This window comes from Carassius gibelio, chromosome A25, assembly GCF_023724105.1.
Source record: "Carassius gibelio isolate Cgi1373 ecotype wild population from Czech Republic chromosome A25, carGib1.2-hapl.c, whole genome shotgun sequence".
Classification (NCBI taxonomy): Eukaryota; Metazoa; Chordata; class Actinopteri; order Cypriniformes; family Cyprinidae; genus Carassius; species Carassius gibelio.
In genome coordinates this window covers 9,460,542-9,485,776 of record NC_068395.1, presented here as the reverse complement: position 1 = coordinate 9,485,776, position 25,235 = coordinate 9,460,542, and the positions used below count along the sequence as shown (strand labels likewise).

Below are 25,235 nucleotides of genomic sequence, written 5' to 3'. Positions count from 1 at the left end.
GCAGGCCAGAATGAAATGACGTAGAGTGACGAGAGCAGAAGATGAGCAGGAATCAGGAAATCACCAGGGAAACAGAGGTGACAGGGACTGTGAGAGAGGGAAAGGCTGTTTCTGCCTTGTTGCTCCAGAGATTCATTGCTCTCCTCATCAATCATGGAGGGCTGATGAAACTGTTCCTGCTCAGAGAGAGCCTCATGGCTCTCATGTGCAGAGTTGGCATAAATCCTGCTGGCAGGGAATAGAAGTGGATTATATTGTGCAAATTAATTGTTGCTTGAATTTGCCACTTTTTCTTCTTGCCCGCGGAGGGCTTGGAACATGAGCAGTTTTGTCTTATTCTCAAAGCAGTTTTGTTGTTGTTTTTTTGGGCAGGCACATCTCCTAGATTCTTACTTTCTCACAGGGATCATGTCAATAATTTCAATTTCAAAGGGAGAAGGTTGAGGATCAGCCTCGGAGAGCAATTTCCAGATGTAAGTGTTCCAAACAGCAGGTCAAAATAGACAAATCTTCATTATTTCAACCATAAGCCCATTCTGAATTCCCAGCAGGACATATAAATCCACACCTTCAGTGAAGAACAAACAAAGAGCACCGCCTTTGCTACCTGTAGATCACTCATTAATGTGTGCAGTCTATTTTTGGACCACTTCCCCTTTGTTTGATCAGGTCAGAGCTGTAGACAAGCATGGGAACGTCTCTTATTAGTGTTTGTACTCTTACCGTCAAGGTCAATGGTACTCCTGTGTCCCGGCCACTTTTGGGAAGGCCTTGCCAAAACTAATGAGAGCACCACCGGTCACAGAGAACAGCAACTACTTGGTTTAGACAATTATTGTCCATTGCCTGACCAAAAGGTGAATTTTTTATTTTAGTTTATTTTTGCACTTATTTGCTTGCATTTAGTTGTAGTTGTGGCTAGATGTGAAATGTATTTAATTATTAGTTGTAAATAATTATAAATTATTTTTATTTTTATCTATTTTTATGTTTATTGATTGGTATAAAAAAAAAAACAGTATTTGTAACATGAATGTGCAAGGCTTCATTTGCTTCCAGTTATTTTTTGCTATGCAAAACAGCTTGTTTGCTGCTTGATATTTTCAAACTGTTAGGCTATGTTTAAATTTTAATTGTAAACACTAATGTTAAGTCTTGCACATTCACAGAGAATTACTTCTGCGTTGCAAAAGGTGGAAAAAGGGATTATAAAATAAAACATCTATTATATGATTTGGTTTGACCTTTTGAGTCTGACAATCAACATTTATAAAGGTTTAACAAATGACAATTTGTTGTTAAAAAATGTTAAAAATAAATAAAAAATAAAATAAATAATCCAACGCCTGCATATGCTAACCGTATGTTACGTTTTCCTTTGAAGGCAGATCGATGCTTCAATGGTAAATCAGAAAAAAAAGGAAAAGAGAAAAAAAATGCATTTATTCCCCCTTTCAACGTGTTGAGAAATTGTAATGCGTTAAATGCAACTAATACTCAGGAGCAGTGCAATACTGCCCTCTAGAGGATCTAGCACAGAAATTCATTTTGCAGTATTGGGCAGATGATCATGTCATTGTCAAATCTTTAATTACATTTCTAAATTCAGTATGCGGGTGAGCATCTTCTTAGGGGAAAAAAAGCTTACACGGTCTAAAGAAAATTGGTCAACGTGTCGTCTTGGACTGCTCATTTGAACTTAAGTACATAGTGAAGATGCTCGGGGATTAAGGGAAATCATAGAGTAGCTTATGAACATGGTAAATTCTGGTCCAATTTCGGGCAAACAGCGGCGATGCGTGCCAGCCGCACATCAAACCCAGATTGTTGAACACTCGTGTCCGAATAGTGGATGAATCTTTCGAGTTTGTTTTTAGTGAATCGGTTCACAAAACCGATGAAGATCTGACTCAGTTGTTCTATACGGTTCTCGAGTCAAAACCACAGAATCAACTGCTTTATTCACCCGATTCGTCTGTTTGTCAGTTTCGTGTGAGCTGGTAGGAGAGATGCTGAGATTTGCCTGACAGGAACATTTTTTTAAATTAATTAATAACTTAACCGATGTAATAAAACGTAGGACTACTAATAAATGTGATTTTATAACACTTATCAACGCAATAAAACAGAGAAATGTAAAATGAATTGTCAGAACTTTTAATTAGTTTTTATATCGTTTAGTGTACGCTCTAAATGCATTAATTTGTAATTTCTTTATTTGAAAGGGGACAGTGTACATTAATAAACATTAAAACAATGTAAATGTACCCGAGTTAGCTCAAAAGTGCTAATTTTCATCGGTAGTCCCCCAGCCAGATTTAAACAAGACAACCTTTAAAAATAATCACAAGTACGAAATCACACATAATAATAAAAATAAAATTGCATACAACACATTATGGTTAATAAGTACAATTCATATAAAAATTATATAATATTTAAATACACACATAAAAACATTAGTGCCCACAAATTTGGCTCTCTACAAGCCATTTTTTTTTTTTGCATTCTTTTTGAATGAATTATATCTTTATAATATTATTTATAGATTATATATTGTTTCTAAATTACTTTGAGTTTGTTTATGAGCTGAACAGGGACTTTGACGGGAAACTTAAACAGTTAAATGTGCTGCTCGTGACGGAGCAATAACGTCATGTCGGAAAAGAATCACTGTTCTGTTTTTGAACCGAGCTGTTCGAAAGAACCGGTTCGCGAAAATGACTCGGACTACGCACTTGTTGCATGTGTGAAACAGTTGCAGCAAACTCCTCCCATGGACCGCCCACAGCGGAGCATCATGACTTCTTGTCTCAGCCGATGAATAGCTACTTGACAAACAGCGCTTGAGGGTTGAAGTTTTGTTTTTAAGAGCAGCATATGGGTTGTTACGGGAGCGTTTGTCGAAGTTGCACGGAGCGTTTCAATGTGTGAGAACGGACACGGAAATTACAATGTGCTCAAACTAACTCTCAGTTAGGACTGAGAAGAACAAGCTGGTAAGTGAAACATTTACTCAGAAGCAGCTCGACTTGTAGACACTGGAGGTCCCTGAGGATAACCTACTCAAGTCTGTAGAGAGGAGAAATTAAACCTGTATAACTTAATGACTAATGAATTAATAATTTCTAACCTTGTAACTAATGGATATAATGTAATAGTGCTGTTCTTAATGAATGTTATTATTATAGAAAGCTAATTTTTATAGTTGCAGAACCCAGCTGTAGATGATTCCACGACACAACTGGAATGATTCATTCGCTGTGCTTAAAAAAATAGTGAGCTACCTAACTAGACAACGTTTTTAGGCATTAATTTATATGTACTTTGGGGGAAACCATTTTTGCATTTTATAAGTACTGGGTAGTTCACCAAAAATTCACATCATTTACTCACCCCTGTGCTGTTCTGTGGAACAAGAAAAAAAAAAACATTTAGAAAAATGTCTAATTGTTCAATATCCATACAATGAAGGTCAACGGGGACCAGTTTTATTTTGGACGCCAAATACTTTGTGTATGTACAAAAATATCATCATCAAAATAGCAATGACATAAAAAGTCATACAGGTCTGGAATGATACGTTGGTGAGTTAATATGACAGAATTTTAACTTTTGGGTGACTTGTTATTTTTAATTAGTTGGAAAGAACTGATTGTACTGAAGCATAAAAATACCATAATATGTTCGCCAATATTTAGGAAACATGCTGAGGGCACATACTTGTTTCTAAGAAAAACAATCACAGCTAGTTATTCTTTGAAATGTGCATTTCGTGTCAGAATGTCTGTTGTTGTTTTGGTCTGTGTGATTCTGTCCACTGCCCATTTACCCAATATTATTTTGACTCCCTTGGTTGCCAGATCACTGAAAACACAATGTAGTGCAGCAATGGATGCCAGCGAACGGACTGATTCAGAGATCTATGATTCTACCCAACCTAAAAATCCTCGACAGCCTAGCGTATTAAAACAACTTCCTTCAATTTCAGTGTATGGCTCATCACCTTCTCTTGTCAGTTGTGCTCATTCCAGTTGCGTGTTGAATCTGGCAACCCGCATGAGCTTTCAGTCTGCCATTTGAGTCTGGACTTAACTGTTCTGACAGAATTAGAATGATTATTTAAACTTTGTCTATTATAATGGGTCTTTTAGAACGAGACTTTAGAATGATAATAACATCAGCATACACATAGTTATAGTTCTTGTTCTCAGTGTAAAAGGCCCTTTCAAAAGTTGACGTTGACTTTGAGAGTCCACTTAATTGTACATAAGCCAGTTCAGCAGTTGAACATGGATGATAAATGAGGCTGTTTACTCTCCCCGGGTCATGCTTTGAGATGCTGCAGCCTTAATGGCATTACCTAGCTGGATTGAGTACTTGCTTATGTCTGTTACTTGAAGTTCACCAGTCAACCATCTCTCCAGAAAACCCAAGTCCTAATTCACCAAAGCACTTGGTGAATCAATGAATACACCAGAACTGAAAGAATGAGATTACATTTAAGGAGCCAGGCAGAAACGTGACGTCTTAGTTAGTGTGATTTATGACCAGTAAGCTCAATCCATGCAAAGTATGCATAGAGTGAATCAACTCCAGTGGGAGTCTGACTTGTTTTTGGCCTCCTAATTAGCAGATGGTGAGTATGGATGCATCAAATTTTCATTCATGATTGCTGCAAATGTTAGACTGTGAATGAGCTCATTTTCTTTCAGCAAATGGAACTGATTCAGGGCGCCATCTGATATTGCCATCTTTTTGCTGGGCGGATAAAATACCAGTTTAACCCATCATAGGCTTTACAAAGGCAGCCTATAATTGGAGACATTGTTAGGCAACGTAGTTGTCGTTGCTACAGTGTTTTTTTGTCAGTGTGGGAACTGACTGAACCTATTATTAGGCAGATGGGATAAATATGTAAGTTTACAGTTGGTATCAGATGTGTGTGGGATCAAGTTGTGATGCCGTCAAGAGTGCAGCTTGTGAACGAGATCAGCTTGAGTCAGAATTCTGGGAAGCATTTGTGCAAAGGAAGCTAAGATGAGTGCTGTTTGAATGTGTCAGCATCTGATACACGCATCTGGTTAACTGCATCCTAACTGCCTTTTTGCGATTATCAGATACTTCTGTGAGTGTAGCGCAGCCATAAGTTCACCAGGAAGTCTCATGTCAGGCTGCACATGAAAGGAAGTGTACTTGTTTATATCATAGATGTTCTGTGTGGCTTTCATTATGACACAGCCATCGATAAAAATGAGTCAACTCAGCTGAACCATGTAAACAACTGCCTTTTGCGGTTGTTTCATGTATTCTTTGCGTCACCTTGTGTACCTTGTGGGAGATTTTGCCTGTGACGTGACTTTTCATCTCTGACATTCGTTCTAGCACGTGCCTGGCCTCATTACATCTGAGCCATGGGGTCATTCCGAAAGCCCAGACCCCGTTTCATGAGCTCGCCTGTGCTGTCCGACCTCGCCCGGTTTCATGCCAGCTCGCCAACACTGCAGCTGTCCAACGCCAGTGTTTGGAACAGGTGGGTGGTTCCCTTTCCCAAAGATGAGAGAGAGAGAAAAGGCATTGTTTCATTAATTGCCATGAGATTTTAGGGGTTTCTATAGACAGCAGAGATTCTTTTAAAGGGAAAGTTTGTTCAAAGATGACAAATCTCTCATTATTTAATTATTTAAAAAAAATTATTAATAAATAAATTAAATTATTCTAAGTCAGTTTTGTTTATACAAACAGTACTGTGCAAAAATCTCACTGTAATAATCCAGTGAGATTTTTGTTTGCACAAGGAGTCTGACAACAGTACTTTGCACTGTACCATATATCATGATGTAATAATTCATAAATATTAATGCTTTTGGGAAGTTTTTGCAACCTGAACTAAGCTTATCTTGTAAAAAAAAAAGAAAAAAAAAACATGTGGCAAGTTCAAGTGAGTTTGAAAACCTACTATTTTCAAGATAAAAATATATTTGACTTTAAAAATGTCATGTGGTGTAACCATCAAGTAAAACGTAAAACCATATTTTCCTTAAACCTTGAATACATGTGAACACATCATTATTTTCCAAAAATGTTTTTTAAATATATTTTGTCAAGGTGAATTATTTTTGATTAATAGCATGAATAATTATTTTATAAATATTATTATTTTGAACACCATGCACCACATTAAATTTTACAACCTGAATTAAACTTAAATTGTCTTAAATACACATTTGGCAATTTATTAGAAATGTACTCTGTTTCGATGTTGGTTTCAAATATACCATTTTCAAGAAAAATGTATATCAACTGACTGTCCAGTAAACATCAAGTAATACATCTTAATCATTATTTTCTAAATGTTTCAAGGACCAATTTATTTTAAAACAAATATCATGCATTATTAATTCATAAATAATATTACACTTTTGGGTAGTCACACCATATGACATTTTACAACATGAACTAAATTTATCTTATCATTAAAAAAAGATAAAGTTTCATTTTTTGTACTTTGATTTGGTGGGCAAAAGTTTCTAATATAGTAATAAATACTGTAGCCATTAAATATTTTTTATACACACACACACACAGACACACACACACACCCATATATATTTCGTTTCAATTTTATTCTTTAATGAGAACTTTATTTTTTGTCTTTTCTTTTTTTCATTATGATAAAAGAAAAGTAGTTGGTATTTTTGGACTAAATGCCTCCACAAAAAAAAAACCCCATCAAAATGAGTTTTAATTCAGAAATTAAAAACATTCAAAAGTGTCGAGGTGACTGTAGAAGTCATTGTAAAAATGCATGAAATGTATTTTTGTATTGTTTTTTGTTTATTTGAATGTTTGTTTGTTTTTGAGTACATTCAGAGTCAAGAATGATGTTAGGAGTCACTGTACAGTAGAAGTGAAACCTTGCTTTTTTATAAGTGATTTCACACTTTGCTTGTTGCCATATTTAGTCTTCAGGGAAAACCCCCTTAGAGACACATTTTTAAGCATTAGAGAATAAAGCAGACAGCAACTTTTGCCTTTACAACTTCCTTATGGAAATGGGACCTCTGCCACCCGTCTCTCAGGAAGTGTAGAGCAGGATGTTAGTCTAAAGTGGTCAGTTGGTCGACAGGCAATGAAGGTTTGCTGGCAAGTGGACAAAAATGCTGACTAGAGACATTAAAACAGAGAATTTCCCTGATGCAGGTGATATTGCTGGATTCTGACATGTTTTTGCAGAGTCTTTATGCATATAAAGGGATGTTTTGCATAGAATTTTCTTAGCTTGCAAATCAGCGGTCAGGCCACTTGAATGAGGACTAGTTTCCTGATTTCTCCACAAACTTAGTCTTTTCTGTTTTTGCAGTGTTCAAACGGCTGTAATTAAAGTCTTCCAGGGTGGTGGGCTACAAGCCAATGAGCTGTATACCCTGAATGAAAGCATAAGGTAAGAAAGTAATAAAGAGATCCACAGCCATGTACTAGATTCACTTCCTATACACTGATCTCAATTCAAGATAAGAGATTTTTGACTCGGGCCAGTAGGCAGTGACCCACAATACACTAACAACCACATAGTAACACATCGCAAGCAAATTTCAACAACTCACAACACCCTAGCTTTGTGGTGGTGAGTTCTAAAGTAAATGTTTATGAGGGTATGTGTGACTAACTGAGCTTTTAACCGTTTTATCAGGTGGCTTTTGAGGACTGAACTGGGATCCTTTATCACGGAGTACTTTCAGGTAAAAATTTTATGGTTTATGGCAAAATGTTACTAAGCTTTTTTTTTCACACTATATGATGTTAACTCTCACATTGTTCACATCTTGTGGCTATACTATTGAAAAAAGAAGTATTTACATTTACAAATTCACTTTCATTCTAAGAAAATAGAGGGACAAGTGGAATTTTTTTTTTGTGCTAATCAACACTAAGCCACACATGCTGTCAAATGAGCTTCACTTGTTATTGACCTGGAATATTCCTTTAAGTACTTGCATCACTCATTTCATCCAGGATCAGCTCTTGAATAAGGGTCTGTTGGATATTTTGGAGAAGATTCATCTTCATAACGGTGAGTGCTTAACCCATTTTATAGGTCTTACTGGTGCATTTCATGGCCTGCGTGAGCTCTAACAGATGTAATTGAATCGCTCCTTGCATTCTTGTGTCATTTCTCATGCCCAGATGAAAGCCGTCTTCAAGCGCTGTCTGAGATGTGGGTGAGGTTTTTCACAGACATCCTGCCAACTCTTCAAGCTATTTTCTATCCCGTGCAGGTATTAAAATGATGTCACCTACCATTCAAAGTAGTGGGTTGGTGTCGAGTTAATGATACTATGGTGATTGGTGTTTTTTTGGCTGGTTTAGGGTCAGGAGTTGACTGTGAGGCAGATGGCTCTGCTAGGCTTCAGGAACATGGTTCTGTTGAAGCTTCCTGTGGAGAACATGTTTCAGGGCTCCTCATATCCTCCGCCAATCACACAGATGCTGCTGATCCTGCAGGTGAGCTCTCACGAGGTCATTTGTGCTCTAATAATGTCTGATTTTATGACGCATCCTGAACATTTCCACCACATCTGTAGTTTTGTGATGGAAATTACATTTTATACATCCTGATAATGGTATAACTAGCATTTTATTTGACAAAAGTGCTCAAATGAATTTAGTGGTTTGAACAGAAAATATTATTTTATCATTTTAAATAAATATATATATGTATCATTTTCATAAAAATAAAAAAATAGATAAAAAGTGAACACATCCAGCAGTTATAAATAAATATTTTTCATACTATAAATATTAAATATAAATATTTTTGGTGTTTATTATATCTCTGTTCACATCCTGATAATTCTAAAAATTGAATTATATTTTAAGATTGAAAATCTGGTCCGGATAAATTATGAAAATTGTATATCGGAAAGTTTATATACAAAAAGGTATATAGGCCTGACCTTCATATCTGTGTTGTATTGTTAACCTAAAGTACAATTAAATAATAAAATAATTTAAAAAAAATGTAAAAATCAAAAAAGAAAAATTCAACTTCCAAATCCTGAAAATGTCAAATTTTTGCCTTTTGCAATTAATTGATATAAAATACAACAAATTGAAATTGAAGTACTAAACTAACTAAAACTAAAATAAAAAAAATAGAGATATATGAAATATGATAAGCATGTAACAAAAAAAAAACTAAGCTAAATAAAAGCTAAATTTAAAATCGAAAAAATACTATAATAGTGTATATATTATTTTAATAAAAATCAACTATTGAGACATAAATGTAACGCATACATATGCAATATGTTGTTAATGCACAGGTGAGAATATGAAGCAGAGATATGAAGATAAATGAGCGTTAGGAGAGCATTCCCTGAGTGTGGTGTGGGAACATATCGGATCTGCTTTGTGTTTCCGTAATCTCAGATGAGATTTGAAGAGCCTCCATGAAATCAGGCACCTTGACCCAGCGTTCATTTATCAAATATGGCTTCTCCATACAAAAGAAGCTTGTCAGCTTTGTTCCAGAACAAGGCTGAGTACCACAGGGATACAGTGTCTTGCTTAAGGGCTTAATGGTGATGAAGCACACTGATGCGTCATCCGTTCCTCATTTACTCCCACTTGTCATCTGTCTTGGGATTGAACCCAGATATTTAACTATTCATCCACCGGCAGTGAATGCCACCTCTTTGCTTTGAATCCTTATTTTCATGTTCCTTTTGTGTTTTGTTTTTCTTGGAGCAGGGCATTCATGAGCCTAATGGTCCTACGCAGGAGTATTTCCTACTCGAGAGGCTAGTGGAAATGGTTATATCTCCCTACCTGAGTAACTACCTCAACATGAATCCTAACGATTTCTCTTCAGGTGGTCAATCATTTTATGCTTTTCCTTGTTTTTGGTTTGTGGGTCAATGACAGGATTATCTTTCTTTGTCTGGGTCAATTAAAATATAAAAAATGCATTAACAATTCAGTGCACACATACAATAACTCTGTGTTTTCAATCAACTTCTGCATGTTGTAGTCAGCATTAAATCTAACCGGCATCATAATCGCTTCCTCCGCAGAGGATCGTCTGGAAGGCTTGAGATTGGTCGACACGCCACACCTCAGTCAACCTGAGATCATGGTGACACATTTTGCCCACGAGTCTTTCCTGGCACCTCTAATCGAACACGAGGGTGAAGCCTATTTGGAAAGGACTGGCGGTGTGCGACGCCACACAGTCGCCAATGTGCATTCAGACATCCAGCTCCTGTCCATGAAAAACAGGATGTGTTCAGAAGAAGTGGAGGTCAGTAGCGCAGCCAGGATGACCAAGACAGAGAGCAAAAGGACACTGAAGACTTTCTGCCGTGAACCTGTCTTTTTTGACTCCCGGCCAGGTGGTGTGGAAATCCTTCAAGGGCAAAGCACTGCAGAGATGAAGTGTGGCCTAACTAGTTAAAAAAAACTCTTTCTCATGCTCTCAAAGCGCCCACTGAGATCTTGTAAAGTTACGATAACTGAGACAAGCTAGAACGTGTCCGCTTAATACAATATGACTCTGCTGCTGTGGAAATGTGAGCTGTTTTGTGTGCTAAATACTGTTTGGCCTGTCAGTTTAGCCTGTTTTTATGAGCTTGGAGTGTGGTTGAAGAAGTTTTACTTCAGCCCATTCTTGTAAAGCAGGGCAAAAGAGTCACACGTCTTTCTGTCATGGAAGTGGTAAAGCGGTGTGAAAATATGCAGGTGAGAGAGCGGCTTACAAAGGTACAGCAGAAGCCATACTGAGACACATATGATCACTAAACTAACTTCCACACAATTAATGTCTTTACCTTCGACTTCTTAAGCGATCTTATGGTTTCATGTCTTTGTAGTTGAAACTAAACATGCTGACGTGAAGAAAATAGGATTTTTAGTCTTTTTATGAATATTTAGTTTTATGGAATTGTAATATTTAAAAAATACATTTAAAATAATTAAAAAGAAAATTTATTTAATGTGTGCATGTGTGTGTGTGTACCTACTTAACCATATTTTGGGGACAAATGTGTACCCAAAAGTGAGCAAAACCTGACAAAATTGCCACAAACCTTCATTTAGGGATGTCCTTGTTTGTAAAACTGATATAAAGATAAAGTAAACAAGGTTTTTTTGCAGTTGTAAAAATGGTGTAGGGTTGGGTTAAAAAGTGTATATCTGTATATAAAAACAATAGAAGTCTATGTAATGTTGTCATTTAGATAACTAAAGATAAAGTAAAAGTGTGTGTGTGTGTGTGTACCTTTTTTCATTTCTATTTTTTGAAGTAATGAAGAAAGTGGTTTTGAGATTATTTTTGCATTGGACTGTTCATTTCCTCTGTATAGCACAGGACTGTATGTCTAAGGTTTGAGTAGATGTCTTTAGAGGTTCACATGAACATTTCTTTGTGGCCCTGGCCTACAGTTTAGATTTCCTTTAGCAGATTAGCTGTTAAGGAGCTTTAGATGCTGTTTTCCAAATCAACATCACCTCAGAAAACCTTTGTGGCAGTGTTTAAGCATGTGAGCTGACAAGGAGCTTTATTTCGAGTGTACTATAGGACTTTTGACTTTGGTGAGTCTGAAAGAGCAGACGGTTATGTGTTTATCAAAGATATTGTTTTGTTTGCGTTTTTGGATTTTATTTCATTAACTAAACTTGGTTGTTTTTGGAATGTGCATATTTTAAGACTTAATTTTGAATGAAGTTATAAGAATTTGGAGTGAATATGTGCTAAACTTTTGTGAAAATAATGTCACAATTGAAAACGAATCTTAATGATAAAAAAATAGGCTGTTGAAAAATAAATGTGTGTAAATATTAGCTACCTTTTTTTCTATTAGATCTGGCAGGAGGAGCCGGACCTATTTAGGAAGTTCCTCTTCTGGCTGCCAATGGAAGGAAGTTCACTCTAATCTAATTTGAGGTGATAAGTTCAGTAAGGCTTTGCTATAAAGAAGAGGAAAATTGGGCAGCTGCAGGTTACATGGGAAGTAAGAAGAGAAAAAATGATTGGTCTTTTATTGCCATCTCCTGGAAGTTTTACTTGATTTCAACTCAGAGTCAATAAACATTAGTTTCTGTTTCTTACATTTCTGTTTTTAAGAGTAGAGTAGGAGTAAATTTTGTATTTATTGCATTTTGTCTATTATTATTATTATTATTATTATTTCTTTTAATAATTAAAAATAAAACAGCCCATTAAGTTTAGTGGCGTTTTTATGTCACTACAATTACTATATCTTTCTATCTGTCTACAATATATATATTTATATATAAGAACCAGTAGTGACCTAGCTTTCGTTATTTGTAATTATTTATTTTACATTTATTAATCGAATTTGACCCTAAGATGTTTAATTTATTTTAAAGGTTTAGCCCCATGGTTCTCTGAATGTAAAGTCAACTATTTTAGACAATAGTGCCATTAGCTCAAGTCAGCTCTGTGCTGGTTCATTTCAGAACAATCAACGATGTAAAATTGATAAGGACAATGGGGGGGCACTCGATCCAGCAGATGGCGCTCTTAACCAATGACGCTGTCAATCATCTCCCAAAAGCGCCGAAGTAGACGTTCATCCCGCCGCCGCACAGAGCAACAAACCCAAGCTGGCAAACTGCACGCGAGAGCAACCGTCGCTTCCTATATAACATCCCACAACACCTCTGTTCTTTAATAACGTGTCGCGTTTGAAGACATTTCGAGCGGATACCGCAGGAGTGTCGCTGGAGGAGCAGCAGGGCTGCCGTTTATTCACTGAACCCCCGGTGAAGTCAGACACGCTGATGGCGGCGACAGTGGAGGACCTCTACCGTAACTACGGCATCCTCGCCGACGCGAAAGAGGATCTAAGCAAAGTAAACAATGTCTCGTATCTCTATGTCGTCCGCCTAGAGGAAAGGTGCTCATTGGATATTCAGTTTCGGTGGAGTTTTATTAATCGAAAGCCTGTAGTGTATCTACGCGGCCTCCTCTAACGCACGAGCACATTAGCGCTAATAACTGACCAGAGATGTGTGGGGGTTTGAGTAAATAAGTAAACGGCATCAAATGCAAGCTTTAAGGGCAACTGTTTAAGCAGAAAGGGTTTATTCTGTCTGTTTCTGATGAAATACGTTAGTTATATAAATTTGAGGTTTGTTAAAGATAAGCTCTCACGTTTAGCAAGGCTAATGTTACGCTGTGGACGTAATGCGTTTGTGAATGTGGTTTTCCCCAATCCTGCGCAGAGATACTGATGAATTATTAACAGCTTCCACGAGGAAGGATGCGTGAATTTACATCATACAAATATTCTAGCGTTTTACTTATTTTGTGTGCATTCATCTGATTATATGTTCAGATGTTGTGTAATATTGTTACATTTAATATATCATGTGATATTTATATTTTATCAAGTTATATATTTAAATAGTACCTGTTTATGTGTTCTAATATGTATTTTATTTATTTTACTGTTCATCAATTTATCTATCTATATACTGCCAGTCAAAATTTTGTAATAATTATGTCTTCTATGCTTACCAAAACTGCATTTATTTTATCAAAATGACAGAAAAACTATTAAAGAGAACTGTATTCTATTTTAATATATTTTTAAAGAAATTTATTCATATGATGGCAAACTAAATTATTATTGGTCCACGATGATTAGAAATGGGTCTTATCAAAGTTGAAAATGTTTTTTGTGAAAATATTGATAATTCTGCTGAAAATCCAGCTTTGCCATCACAGGAATAAATTGCATTTTTAAATATACTCAAGTGGAAAATAGTTATTTTATTTTTTTATAATATTTCACACAGTGTTACTCTTTTTATTGTATTTTTGTTCAAGTGCATGCACCCTTGGTGGGCAAAAATAAAAAAACTATTGTAACTTAATACTTTTTGTATCAAATATATTGAATTTGTTGTTAAAAATGAACATTTTAAAGAAACATTGCTAGCATTAAAGGTAGTAATGTTAATTATAATAAATATTTAGGTTTATTATTATCGTGAAATGTCACTTATTTTGATCTATTTTTAATTTAAATTGTTTTTCAGCACAAGGATGCGTATCAGGTGATTCTGGATGGCGTTAAAGGAGGTCCAAAGGAGAAGCGACTGGCTGCGCAGTTCATTCCCAAATTTTTCAGCAGTTTTCCAGAGCTGGCCGACGCAGCCATCAACGCACAGCTTGATCTGTGTGAGGATGAAGATGTATCTGTGAGTAAATCATCATCCGCATGTCAGAGAATTTGCATGTTGTGGGTGTGAAATCGGAAAACTAATCTTTACATTGTTGGTTCGTCTTTCCTGGTTTCCTGATTATAGATCAGAAGGCAGGCTATCAAAGAACTGCCCCGATTCGCATCAGGAGAGAACTTACCCAGAGTCGCAGACATCCTCACACAGCTGCTGCAGACAGGTCTCACATCTACCAAGCACCTGGTTTTTAGGCAGTGTTAACAAACTAGTGCAACTAAACAACATACTGTTTTTCCAACTGTTTGATCATAGTAGTTTCTTCTCATATCTTCTAGATGATTCTGCTGAGTTCAATCAAGTCATCACTGCTTTGATCTCTATATTCAAAATTGATGCAAAAGGTATCCACGTTCATTATGCCCTCGATGCTTTATGGGTAGAATGTGTTTTCTGTTAATTCTACATACAAAAATACCGACTGTTTCTGTGTTGTGTCTGTCACGATTAGTTATTTGTCCTCTTTGACCCTGTCGTCTTTCTTTACAGGAACTTTGGGAGGCTTGTTCAGTCAGATCCTGCAGGGAGAAGATGTTGTCCGAGAAAGAGCGATTAAGTTTCTCTCTACTAAGTTGAAAACCATGCCAGATGACACGATGACAAAAGAGGTGGAGGATTACATCTTCATAGAGACAAAAAAGGTGTCATTCATATTTCTGTTTTCCACGCATACACTAGCATTCAGAAGTTTAGGGGTTTTAAAGAATAATATATTTTTGGAAGAAGTCTCTTGTGCTAATAACAGTAATATTGTGAAATATTATTTCCAGTCATCATAACTGTTCTCTATGTAATTTATTCCTGTGATGCAAAGCAACTAATCTTCAGGGTCATGTGATCCTTCAGAAATCATTCTAATATGCTGATTTGCTGCTCAATAAACATGTCTTATCAATGTTGAAAAACATTGTGCGGTTTTATGTTTTTGGGAAAACCATAGTGTTTTATATATATATATATATATATATATATATATATATATATATATATATATATATATATTTTAAAGTTCACAATGTGCTCTTTGTATTTACATTGGTTTTATATTGATTTTGACAAACTAAAAAGGTTAAATTTATTCCGTGTGGCATAAAAATCAAAAAGTATTTGTGTTCTTGAACATATGAAATATTAATTGGCAAAATGGGAGTTTTTGTAGAGTCGTACCATATGACATTTCACAACCTGACCTAACCTTGTCTTATCAAATTATATTTTTAAGAGATCTTGACACAGTCATAAGGATCTGTTGGGGTCCTCTGTTTTGTTGCACCACATGATTTTTGCATTGAATTGTTCTCACACTTGAGCTGTCACTCTTTCTGATTGTCTTAGGTCCTAGAGGATGTGACGGGGGAGGAGTTTGTACTCCTGATGCGTATCCTGTCCGGGCTGAAGAACATGCAGACTGTGAGTGGGCGGCAGCAGCTGGTGGAGCTGGTGGTGGAGCAGGCATTTCTGGAGCAGGCGCTGAACCCTGCAGATACAGACAGCGTCGACCGGCTCCTGCAGTGCACACGCCAGGCTTTACCACTCTTCTCTGTGAGTCCGCAATAATATTATAATATTTCTCCAGTAATATTCAGCTGTTTAATTTGACACTTTCTGACAAATGCATGGATGTCTGAATGAATTGTTTACAAAATAAAAAATAAGTGCCAAGGAAAAAATTGATGTAATTAAAGAATTGTATTTATATAAACAACATTTCACCAAACAATTTTTTTTTTGTCATTGTGTTTTGTTTTTATTATTAATATTATTATGACAGTTTCTTAGAATATATTACGCCAGTACTAGTCCAAATAATGCAAAGCGTACATTTTTTTTTTTTTTTTTTTTTTCATCTCTCCTCCAGAAAAATGTGCATTCCACTCGCTTTGTGACCTACTTCTGTGAATTTGTTCTGCCCAACCTCAGTCTGCTCACCAGCCCTGTAGCAGAACTGGACATCCAGCTGGAGGTGTGTATCACATGCTGGGAATCATGGAATCATTTCTGCATATTAAGCTTGTATATAGGTTTTTTTTATTTTACATGGGGGGAAAAAAAAGCACGTCTTTATTAAATTTCTCCCCACTCGCAGATATTCGTAGGATGCTGGAAAATAAACGTAATATTTTCTTCTTTACAGGTACTAAAGTTATTAGCTGAGATGAGTCCGTATTGTGGCGACATGGACAAACTGGAGGTCAATCTCAACATGCTGTTTGAGAAGCTACTGGTAAAGGCATATTCCTGACCTTGCATAAGGATTTACATTTAATCATTTAGCAACTGCTTTTATCCAAAGCGACTTAAAAATGAGAACAACAGAAGCAATCGGACCAACAAGAGAGCAACAGTATTCAAGTGATGTGACAAGTCTCAGTCTAGCACAGTACACTAGCAAGTGCTTTTTGTTGTTTTTTGCTTTTTTTTTAATAAATGAGAACAAACGAATAGAATAGGTAAGTGCTAATATGAATTGGTCAGGTACTGACGAAAAAGAAAAATTTCGAAAGCTTTCATCTCATGCTGTGGTTCTGTATCTTTCTGTCCCCTAATGACTTCAGGAGTTCATGCCCCTGCCTCCAGAGGAGGAGAACGGAGAGAATGCTGCCAATGAAGAGCCCAAGCTGCAGTTCAGCTACGTGGAGTGTCTGCTCTTCAGCTTCCATCAGCTGGGCAAAAAACTACCAGACTTTCTTATTGACAAAATCAGCGCAGAGAAGCTGAAGGACTTCAAGATCAGGTCAGAGCTCATAGTAATCATCTAAAGGACAACAGTGCTATTGAAAGCATTTCAAATGAAGTCTTTATATAGAAAAACGTGGTAGTACCAATACTAATAAGCTTTCGTGATCCTAAAATACCACAGCAAAAACAAATACTTTTTCAACTTTAGAATACACACTACTGCTATATACTTTAGCTATATACTGCTAATACTTTTATTCAGAAAGGACCCAATAAATCAAAAGTGACATTACAAAAGCTTTCATTTTCAAATAAATGCTGTTCTTTTTAACTATTCATAAAAGAACCCTGGAAAAACTAAAATATTAAGCAGCACGACTGCAGTAATGATGCAGAAATTCAGCTTTTTTGCATTACAGGAAGAAATTACATTTTAAATTATATTAAAATAGAAAGAATTTTTAAATTGTAATATTTTGCAATATTTCAGTTTTTACTGCTTTTGGTTAGAATACAAGATTTAAAAAAAAATTGCATTACATTGCTTTGTGGAAGGCAGGCGAACTGTGCATTAAATGTATTATATTTTTGTTGTTTATTTCTCAGGTTACAGTACTTTGCACGGGGGCTCCAAGTATATATTCGACAACTGCGAGTCGCTTTGCAAGGCAAGACTGGAGATGCACTGAAGACAGAGGAGGTATGATTTGATACTTTTTACACTGATCTTTGCTTTGTAAAGTTACTAGAAGTAAAGGTATTTATTTACTGCAATTCCCAGGTGTTTATCAATTTACCTAATGAGTTTCAAAAACCGTCAACAAGTATACTGAAAGATGTAATGTGTATTCTAATTTTGTTTCTTCACAGAATAAAATCAAAGTTGTGGCTTTGAAGATCACCAACAACATAAATGTTTTAATCAAGGTAACATTCATGAATTCTGACCGTTTTGAAAGTCTTCGCTGTTTTGTCAAATATTGACCTCGTTTGTTTTCTTCCATCTTCTCCAGGATTTGTTTCATAACCCTCCATCCTATAAAAGCACAGTCACTCTGTCCTGGAAACCGGTGCAGAAGACCGAGGCGGCAGCAGCAGCAATCGGGTACATGTACAGATCAACCTTGGACATTCAGATCATCATGTTTAGTCTGCTTATTAAAGGTTTTGCCATGATCTCTGTTTGTCCTACAGCCAGAAGAGGCAGTCAGTAGAGGACATTGGGGCAACAGCCACAACAAAGAAGCTTCCCACAAATCTGCCCAGGAGGGACGCCCGACAGATATACAATCCGCCCAGTGGGAAATACAGCGCCAGCATTGGGAACTTCTCTAACGGTGAGTATCTTATCAAAACTTAATCACTAGTACTGTGTGAATTAGTATCTGTACAAATAAATGATTTCATCTGTGCCATCAGAACAACGAGGAGGCTTCAGGGGCGGCAGAGGACGAGGCTTCGGAGGAAGAGGCAACCGAAGCCGAGGACGGATTTATTAAGAGGACTGCATATGCTTCTATACCCATGCAACTACATTACCACAACACATTATCTTTGACAGAGTTTCTCCCGTCTGGTCCTTCCTGCATCTTACGGCCCTCCATCCATCCTTTTTTTTGCTCTACATTTTATCTTAATTTTATTCTTGAGTGTGTTTTTGAAAATCCGTTCTCAGCCTCCTGTCATTGGTTACAAATGTGTTGGTTGTTTTCTTTCTGGATCATCTTTGTGGAACAAAAAACTGCCGAGGTGTGTTTTTCTTTTTCTTAAGTTTTTGTATGGTGACATGCATCCTTTGTATCTTTTCTTTTTTAACTTTTTAATTTTTCAGAGCTTTTGTTGGATCAAAAATTACAGATTTGTAAGAAGTGAAAAATAATATCCTTCTGAATTTTATCAAACTTGTGTGGGTCAAATCTTATGCTGACTTTCTTAATTCGGGACGTAAATGTTTTAATTTGTATGACACCTCTTATGCCCTATGTTTGTTTGTTAACTTAATTAGGGTTAAAAAAAATTTTTTTTAAGTAAAATATACCACGGAAATTGTCCTTTTAGAGTAGGATTGCCTTGGCTTTTCAAACTGTTACAAAAAATAATGACCCAATCATTTTCAAATATTGCATGCATAGATTTGAGTTCACTTTCAATTTCAAATGTGCATGATTAGTTTGTAGGAAGTATTCAAATTTTTAATTGGAGAAAATATGACATTTATGTATTACAGCTGTTGGTTTTCATTAGAATCAAGATTTTTCACTCGCATTAAATCTTTTTGCCTTTTTCAACACCTTTTCATTGGTTGATATATGAATATTGGTTTAAATATTTAGTCTGTATCAAATATGCCATGAGTCTTGCATTTTACACATTTGCTACCAATATTGATGTGCATATTCATTTTTAAACTGTCCTAACTGTAGTTACCATGAGGGAATCACGCCACTAGATGGTCATCCAAGACAACAGCCTGCAACCAATAAAAGCAGCTTTAAATTCAAAACATGACAATTTAGGATACTACAGAGCTTAAAACTGTTGAAGACCATTTTAATGTTAGTTAGTTTTTTTTCTAAACACGTCCACATTCTTAGGAACTCTGCTTTTCTAGTGTTGTGCATCTACCAATCATTTTTCACCCAAAAATACACAGGCTTTATACATGCATCACAAATAAGATGCAAAAGTAACTGTCAATAAAAATCAATTTTAATGATAATTTAGAGATTTTGCCAACATTGAAATCCTTTAATGATGGTAAAATACGAAAGAAAATGAATCTTAAAACCTAAAAATACGAGACGTTTGTGTGAGGGTTACGTTTAGATAGAGGAAGACAAATCGAAAATAATAATAGCCCTAACTTAATCAGATATAGATTATAAGGGAACTCAATTTCGACCCTTCAAAATTAAAAATATGATAAACAAATTACAATTTAAGGCATTTTTGCTATGTCAGATGAAATGACCGCCTCGTGAGATGTATTTAAGATGTAGACGGGTTTAAGGGTTAAATCTGTCGGGGTTTTTCCACACTTCAACAGGTGTGTCGTTCCGCGCTGTTCATTGAACGCTAGGTGGCGCTATCAGACAACTATCAGCGTCGGCTGCTCGTGACTAGGTATTTCCCAAATAAGTCACTGTACGTTATCTCTTCAGCTGAGAGAGAGATAAAGTGACTTAATAAGAAACCTTCTGTTTATGATCTATGCGCGATAAATCGATGGACCAATCAAGAGGTGGGCAAACAAGCTGAAACGACAAGCGTACGATATCAAACAATATGTTCATGGTACTGCAGTGAAAGATGGACTCAAATGTGTCGGTTCTTTTTAGTAGGCCTAAATAAAAAAAAAACAGCGCGATCAGTGTAGACTATTTTCTAATAACATGACTCATATGAACCGGTTATTTTAAGTGAATTAAAAGCAAATTAAATAAAAGCGAATGACTCTTATGAACTGATTATTATTAATTATTATTATTATTATTATAAATACTATTAAGAACAATTTCTTTTAACTAATTAAAAGCATTCAGCTTGACTAGTGTATTCCTATTCTTGAGTAAATGACTCTTAAGAACCAATTATCTTTAGTGAATTAAAAACACACAACGTGACCAGTGTTGTCCGATTCCCGAGTGAATTAGTTTCATAAATCGATTCTTTTCAGTGAATCAGCATTTAACATCACCAGTGTAGTCCGATTCCCAAACAAATACTCTAATGAAGTTCTTTTTAGGGAACACTTAATGATTCGGTAAGAGCTGTTATTGTCTTGTTGTAGTAACTGGCTGGTTGTAGTTAAACATGCCCATCATGAGTTCTCTTGTAATCAGTGGTATTACATACAAATGTTTTATTGTCTTACATTTTTAGTTTCATATATGTTTAGAAGCATTTACTAGTTTATGCCGCCTCTTAAAAAATCTGTATAAATGCAGCTTTTCGAAGATCTGCACTGAATTTATTTCTGATCTGTTATGTTTGTACTGATGAAGTCTGAAATCATCTCATCATTTGGCAACAGACCATCCAAAGTGTGTAAACACGATAAGAATAGCATTTCTCATGTCTAAATATCCTTTCCTCAATGTTTCTGCTTGAAAAGTAGAACCATTAATGGAACAATTAACAAATGGTTTGTGAATCAGAATCACAACCAGAATGGTTCAGTTCTTAGTGAAGCACACAATACATATTCATTTGTTGGCAGTGTTGTTCTGCAGCAGAAGTTGAGGTGTTGCACCTTGCGCAGACACGCGTCGCGACACAAGGATGGCTGAAGAACTGCAAGAAAAGAATGCTATCCTCTTTTTCATGAAAGACTACCATCCGCCCCCTCATGTACAATGCCAGGAATAGTAACAGCACTGCCAGGCTTACTAAATATAGCAACCAGTGACTGTTAACATGTCAACTAGGAACCCGAAAGAATTGGTTTCCATATGTGTGGCTGTTGTGGCTATACACATAATACTATAAATAGATTAATAGCCTATGCAACATGTCTTCAATGATTTATAACCTTTGATTAAATTGTTGCACATCAATGTCAGTTAACCCTGCCTATGTTAAATACAATTTAGTACCTTTCTCTCTTTTGTGCAGCCTTGTTATAGGCTATGTGAATGGAGACAAGGGGCAGGATGAAACGTGAAGGATCATGTGCTGTGGGCAAAACAGCAGCTGAGAGATTTTTTCTCTCTGAGAGGGTTTTAGGTTGCTTTTCTGACATTTGGTGCACCCATGAGTTCAGGTCCCAACTAACTTTTGAATGAATGAATTAGTAGAAGGGGGTACTGGATGAATAAATGGCAGAGAACTTAATGGATATTGAGAAGATGTGCACATGAAAGCCCAGTATATTTTCTTTCTTAACATGTTACGCAGGAGGAACATCATGTGACAGCTTGCCCGTTCATAAATATTCACGGTCTCTATTCATGCAGACTCTTCTCTTGAGGTAGTCATTGTGCCTCGGCTCTGAACCATGTGATTCGGATGGGAGGGGGAGAGTCTATAAATAGCTCTATAGCTCGGCTTCTATTGACATCATTTAGGCAAGAGAGATGGAAAAATAAACAGAGAGAAAGGGCTATAAGGGTGGAGATTCTTAATCTGAGCTTGAAATTCAAACAAACCCTAATCAATTTTGATTCCCCTCTCAGCTCTCCAATAGAAACCACCGGGGCAGTGTCCATTTCCTAGAGCATCTACCTCTCTCCCCATGGTGGAACAAACCGAGGAGATAGGGATGGGGGGGGGGGGGGTCAAACAAAGGAAAAAGAAACGTCTGACGGAAAGCCAAAGCAAATATTTTGGATTATGTTGTTAATGGGAACTGGAGGAAGATTAGGGCCAAGTCTGCCTATGTGTCAGTGTCTGTCAACAATAAAGATCGATGGCATCCTGCCATCCCAGCAGATAAACTTCTGGTCTCTGTGAATACTAAATCGTTCATGTCTGGCCTGGTAAATGCAAGGATACTGATGGCTGAAGATCACATTAAAGATGTGAGCAATGCAAAACCTGATGCTTGGAAAAACGTAGGATTGTAATTCATAATTCTGAGTCATTCGACACAATTATTGGCTTTATGTGTAATGCATTGAGAGAAACTTGGACAGCACATGTAACGGATCCAAGAAACCCCCAAATCTTGCATATTAGATCAATGCCTTGTAAGATTTGACTGAAGACTTCTAATACCACTGCCACTTGTGGCTCTTTCCTGTAGCACTCAAATCACTATTCAGATTTACTTGAGACAGAGATTGTGCATTAGATGTGATATATATATATATATATATATATATATATATATATATACACTCACCCAAAGGATTATTAGGAACACCGTACTAATACTGTGTTTGACCCCCTTTTGCCTTCAGAACTGCCTTAATTCTACGTGGCATTGATTCAACAAGGTGCTGAAAGCATTCTTTAGAAATGTTGGCCCATATTGATAGGATAGCATCTTGCGATTGATGGAGATTTATGGGATGCACATCCAGGGCAGGAAGCTCCCGTTCCACCACATCCCAAAGATGCTCTATTGGGTTGTGATCTGTGACTGTGGGGGCCAGTTTAGTAAAGTGAACTCATTGTCATGTTCAAGAAACCAGTTTGAAATGATTCGAGCTTTGTGACATGGTCCATTATCCTGCTGGAAGTAGCCATCAGAGGATGGGTACATGGTGTTCATAAAGGGATGGACATGGTCAGAAACAATGCTCAGGTAGGCCGTGGCATTTAAACGATGCCCGATTGGCACTAAGGGGCCTAAAGTGTGCCAAGAAAACATCCCCCACAACATTTCACCACCACCACCAGCCTGCACAGTGGTAACAAGGCATGATGGATCCATGTTCTCATTCTGTTTACGCCAAATTCTGACTCTACCATCTGAATGTCTCAACAGAAATCCAGACTCATCAGACCAGGAAACATTTTTCCAGTCTTCAACTGTCCAATTTTGGTGAGCTCGTACAAATTGTAGCCTCTTTTTCCTATTTGTAGTGGAGATGAGTGGTACACGGTGGGGTCTTCTGCTGTTGTAGCCCTTCTGCCTCAAGGTTGTTTGTGTTGTGGCTTCACAAATGCTTTGCTGCATACCTCGGTTGTAACGAGTGGTTATTTCAGTCAAAGTTGCTCTTATATCAGCTTGAATCAGTCGGCCCATTCTCCTCTGACCTCTAGCATCAACAAGGCATTTTCGCCCACAGGACTGCCGCGTACTGGATGTTTTTCTCTTTTCTCACCATTCTTTGTAAACTCTAGAAATGTTTGTGCATGAAAATCCCACTAATTGAGCAGATTGTGAAATACTCAGACCGGCCCGTCTGCCACCAACAACCATGCCACGCTCAAAATTGCTTAAATCACCTTTCTTTCCCATTCTGACATTCAGTTTGGATTTCAGGAAATTGTCTTGACCAGGACCACACCCCTAAATGCATTGAAGCAACTGCCATGTGATTGGTTGATTAGATAAGTGCATTAATGAGAAATTGAACAGGTGTTCCTAATAATCATTTAGGTGAGTGTATATATATAATATTATCTTAATATCATCTATCACTTGCAGTCTTTTCATTTGTATATTATTTACATTTTATTTTCTTATATAGGCTATATATTCAAAATCATTTTAAAATAAAAGATTAGATTTTATATCATATTAATAATTAAATTATGATAATATTTAATATGATAAGAATATATCATTAGAATATATTATGTTAATATTACAATATATAATTTTTCATGATATCTTTTATTTTTGCTCTTTTTGCAGGTTTGTGATTTTCACTGTATACCAGCAACTCTAGGAGCCACAGACTCGGGACTGCTGTCCCTGTCAAATTTGAGGTAAGGTGGGTTAAGTGAGGAGAAGCTCAGAGCTAGCTCGAGCCCACACAGCCGAAATAGAGGTATTTTTAGATTTAGCGGAGGGTGCAAACGTCCAGCTTCACTGTCAGATCAAAGCCGCCACTTATGACACTCCTGGCAGAACACTGATGTATTTTAAGGGAAACATGATGACAAATGTTATACTTACGCCCTTGATCTAAATATTTACCTATTTTCAGTCCCCCTCTCAACACACACACACAACTCATCACCGCCCGCTCATTCACAATCCTCCCATTTTAGCAGCAGGAGTCCGACAACACTCCGGAACATCCCGTGTTTTGCGAAGGTAGGATCATCCCTGCACATCGAAGTACATAGCGTTGTTTTATGAATAGGAGCTTATGTTCATTCATACACTTGTAGGCAACACGGACATGCCGATAAAATGGTGTCTTCATGGGTTTTATATAGTATAAACAGCCTTTGCATGCATAAAGTGTATTTAAAGTTCATGTCTGTCGGGAAAATACTTAAAAAAAGTAATAAAGCTTTATGCGATAGTTGAGACTATATTTCAGCACCACGGACAGAGACACTCGAATCGCAAAAACACCAACTTCGCGTGGCTTGTGCCATGTTTAGATCATTACAATAAGTAATTTAATAAATAACGACACAAAGAGTAAAAACTAGTTTAAGAAGATTTTCAAATCAGTTTTAAGTGAACTGGCACTATTTTTAGCAGCTGTCGAATGGAGTTTGGCGACACCTTGCGTAAAGACGAGCGAATACCCCCCAACTCCTTTATGTTTCTACTGCACTGGCCAAATTAGTGTACTTTGCGTTGTGCACGTTCACTTCTTGTGTTATGCTTTGCAATTCGACAGGTTTAGAAGCCACGGTCTATAATGCGCGGTCGTTTG

The 25,235-nt window shown here is 36.7% G+C and overlaps 2 protein-coding genes across 2 annotated transcripts; both read left to right on the top strand.

The window, feature by feature from the left end:
- Positions 1-2,800: 2,800 nt before the first annotated feature.
- LOC127947270 (proline-rich protein 5-like) lies at positions 2,801-11,329 on the top strand. Its single transcript, XM_052544275.1, has 9 exons — positions 2,801-2,999; positions 5,386-5,533; positions 7,364-7,444; positions 7,694-7,742; positions 8,017-8,074; positions 8,188-8,279; positions 8,371-8,505; positions 9,754-9,874; positions 10,077-11,329. The coding sequence occupies exons 2-9, from the start codon at positions 5,415-5,417 to the stop codon at positions 10,454-10,456; spliced, it is 1,035 nt and encodes a 344-aa protein (XP_052400235.1). The 5' UTR covers positions 2,801-2,999; positions 5,386-5,414; the 3' UTR covers positions 10,457-11,329.
- Positions 11,330-12,571: 1,242 nt separating this feature from the next.
- Positions 12,572-19,235, top strand: LOC127947268 (apoptosis inhibitor 5-B). Its single transcript, XM_052544274.1, has 14 exons — positions 12,572-12,876; positions 14,068-14,229; positions 14,338-14,431; positions 14,547-14,612; positions 14,758-14,909; positions 15,604-15,810; positions 16,127-16,231; positions 16,403-16,492; positions 16,824-17,002; positions 17,554-17,647; positions 17,818-17,874; positions 17,961-18,052; positions 18,142-18,284; positions 18,367-19,235. The coding sequence occupies exons 1-14, from the start codon at positions 12,805-12,807 to the stop codon at positions 18,444-18,446; spliced, it is 1,593 nt and encodes a 530-aa protein (XP_052400234.1). The 5' UTR covers positions 12,572-12,804; the 3' UTR covers positions 18,447-19,235.
- Positions 19,236-25,235: the final 6,000 nt, after the last annotated feature.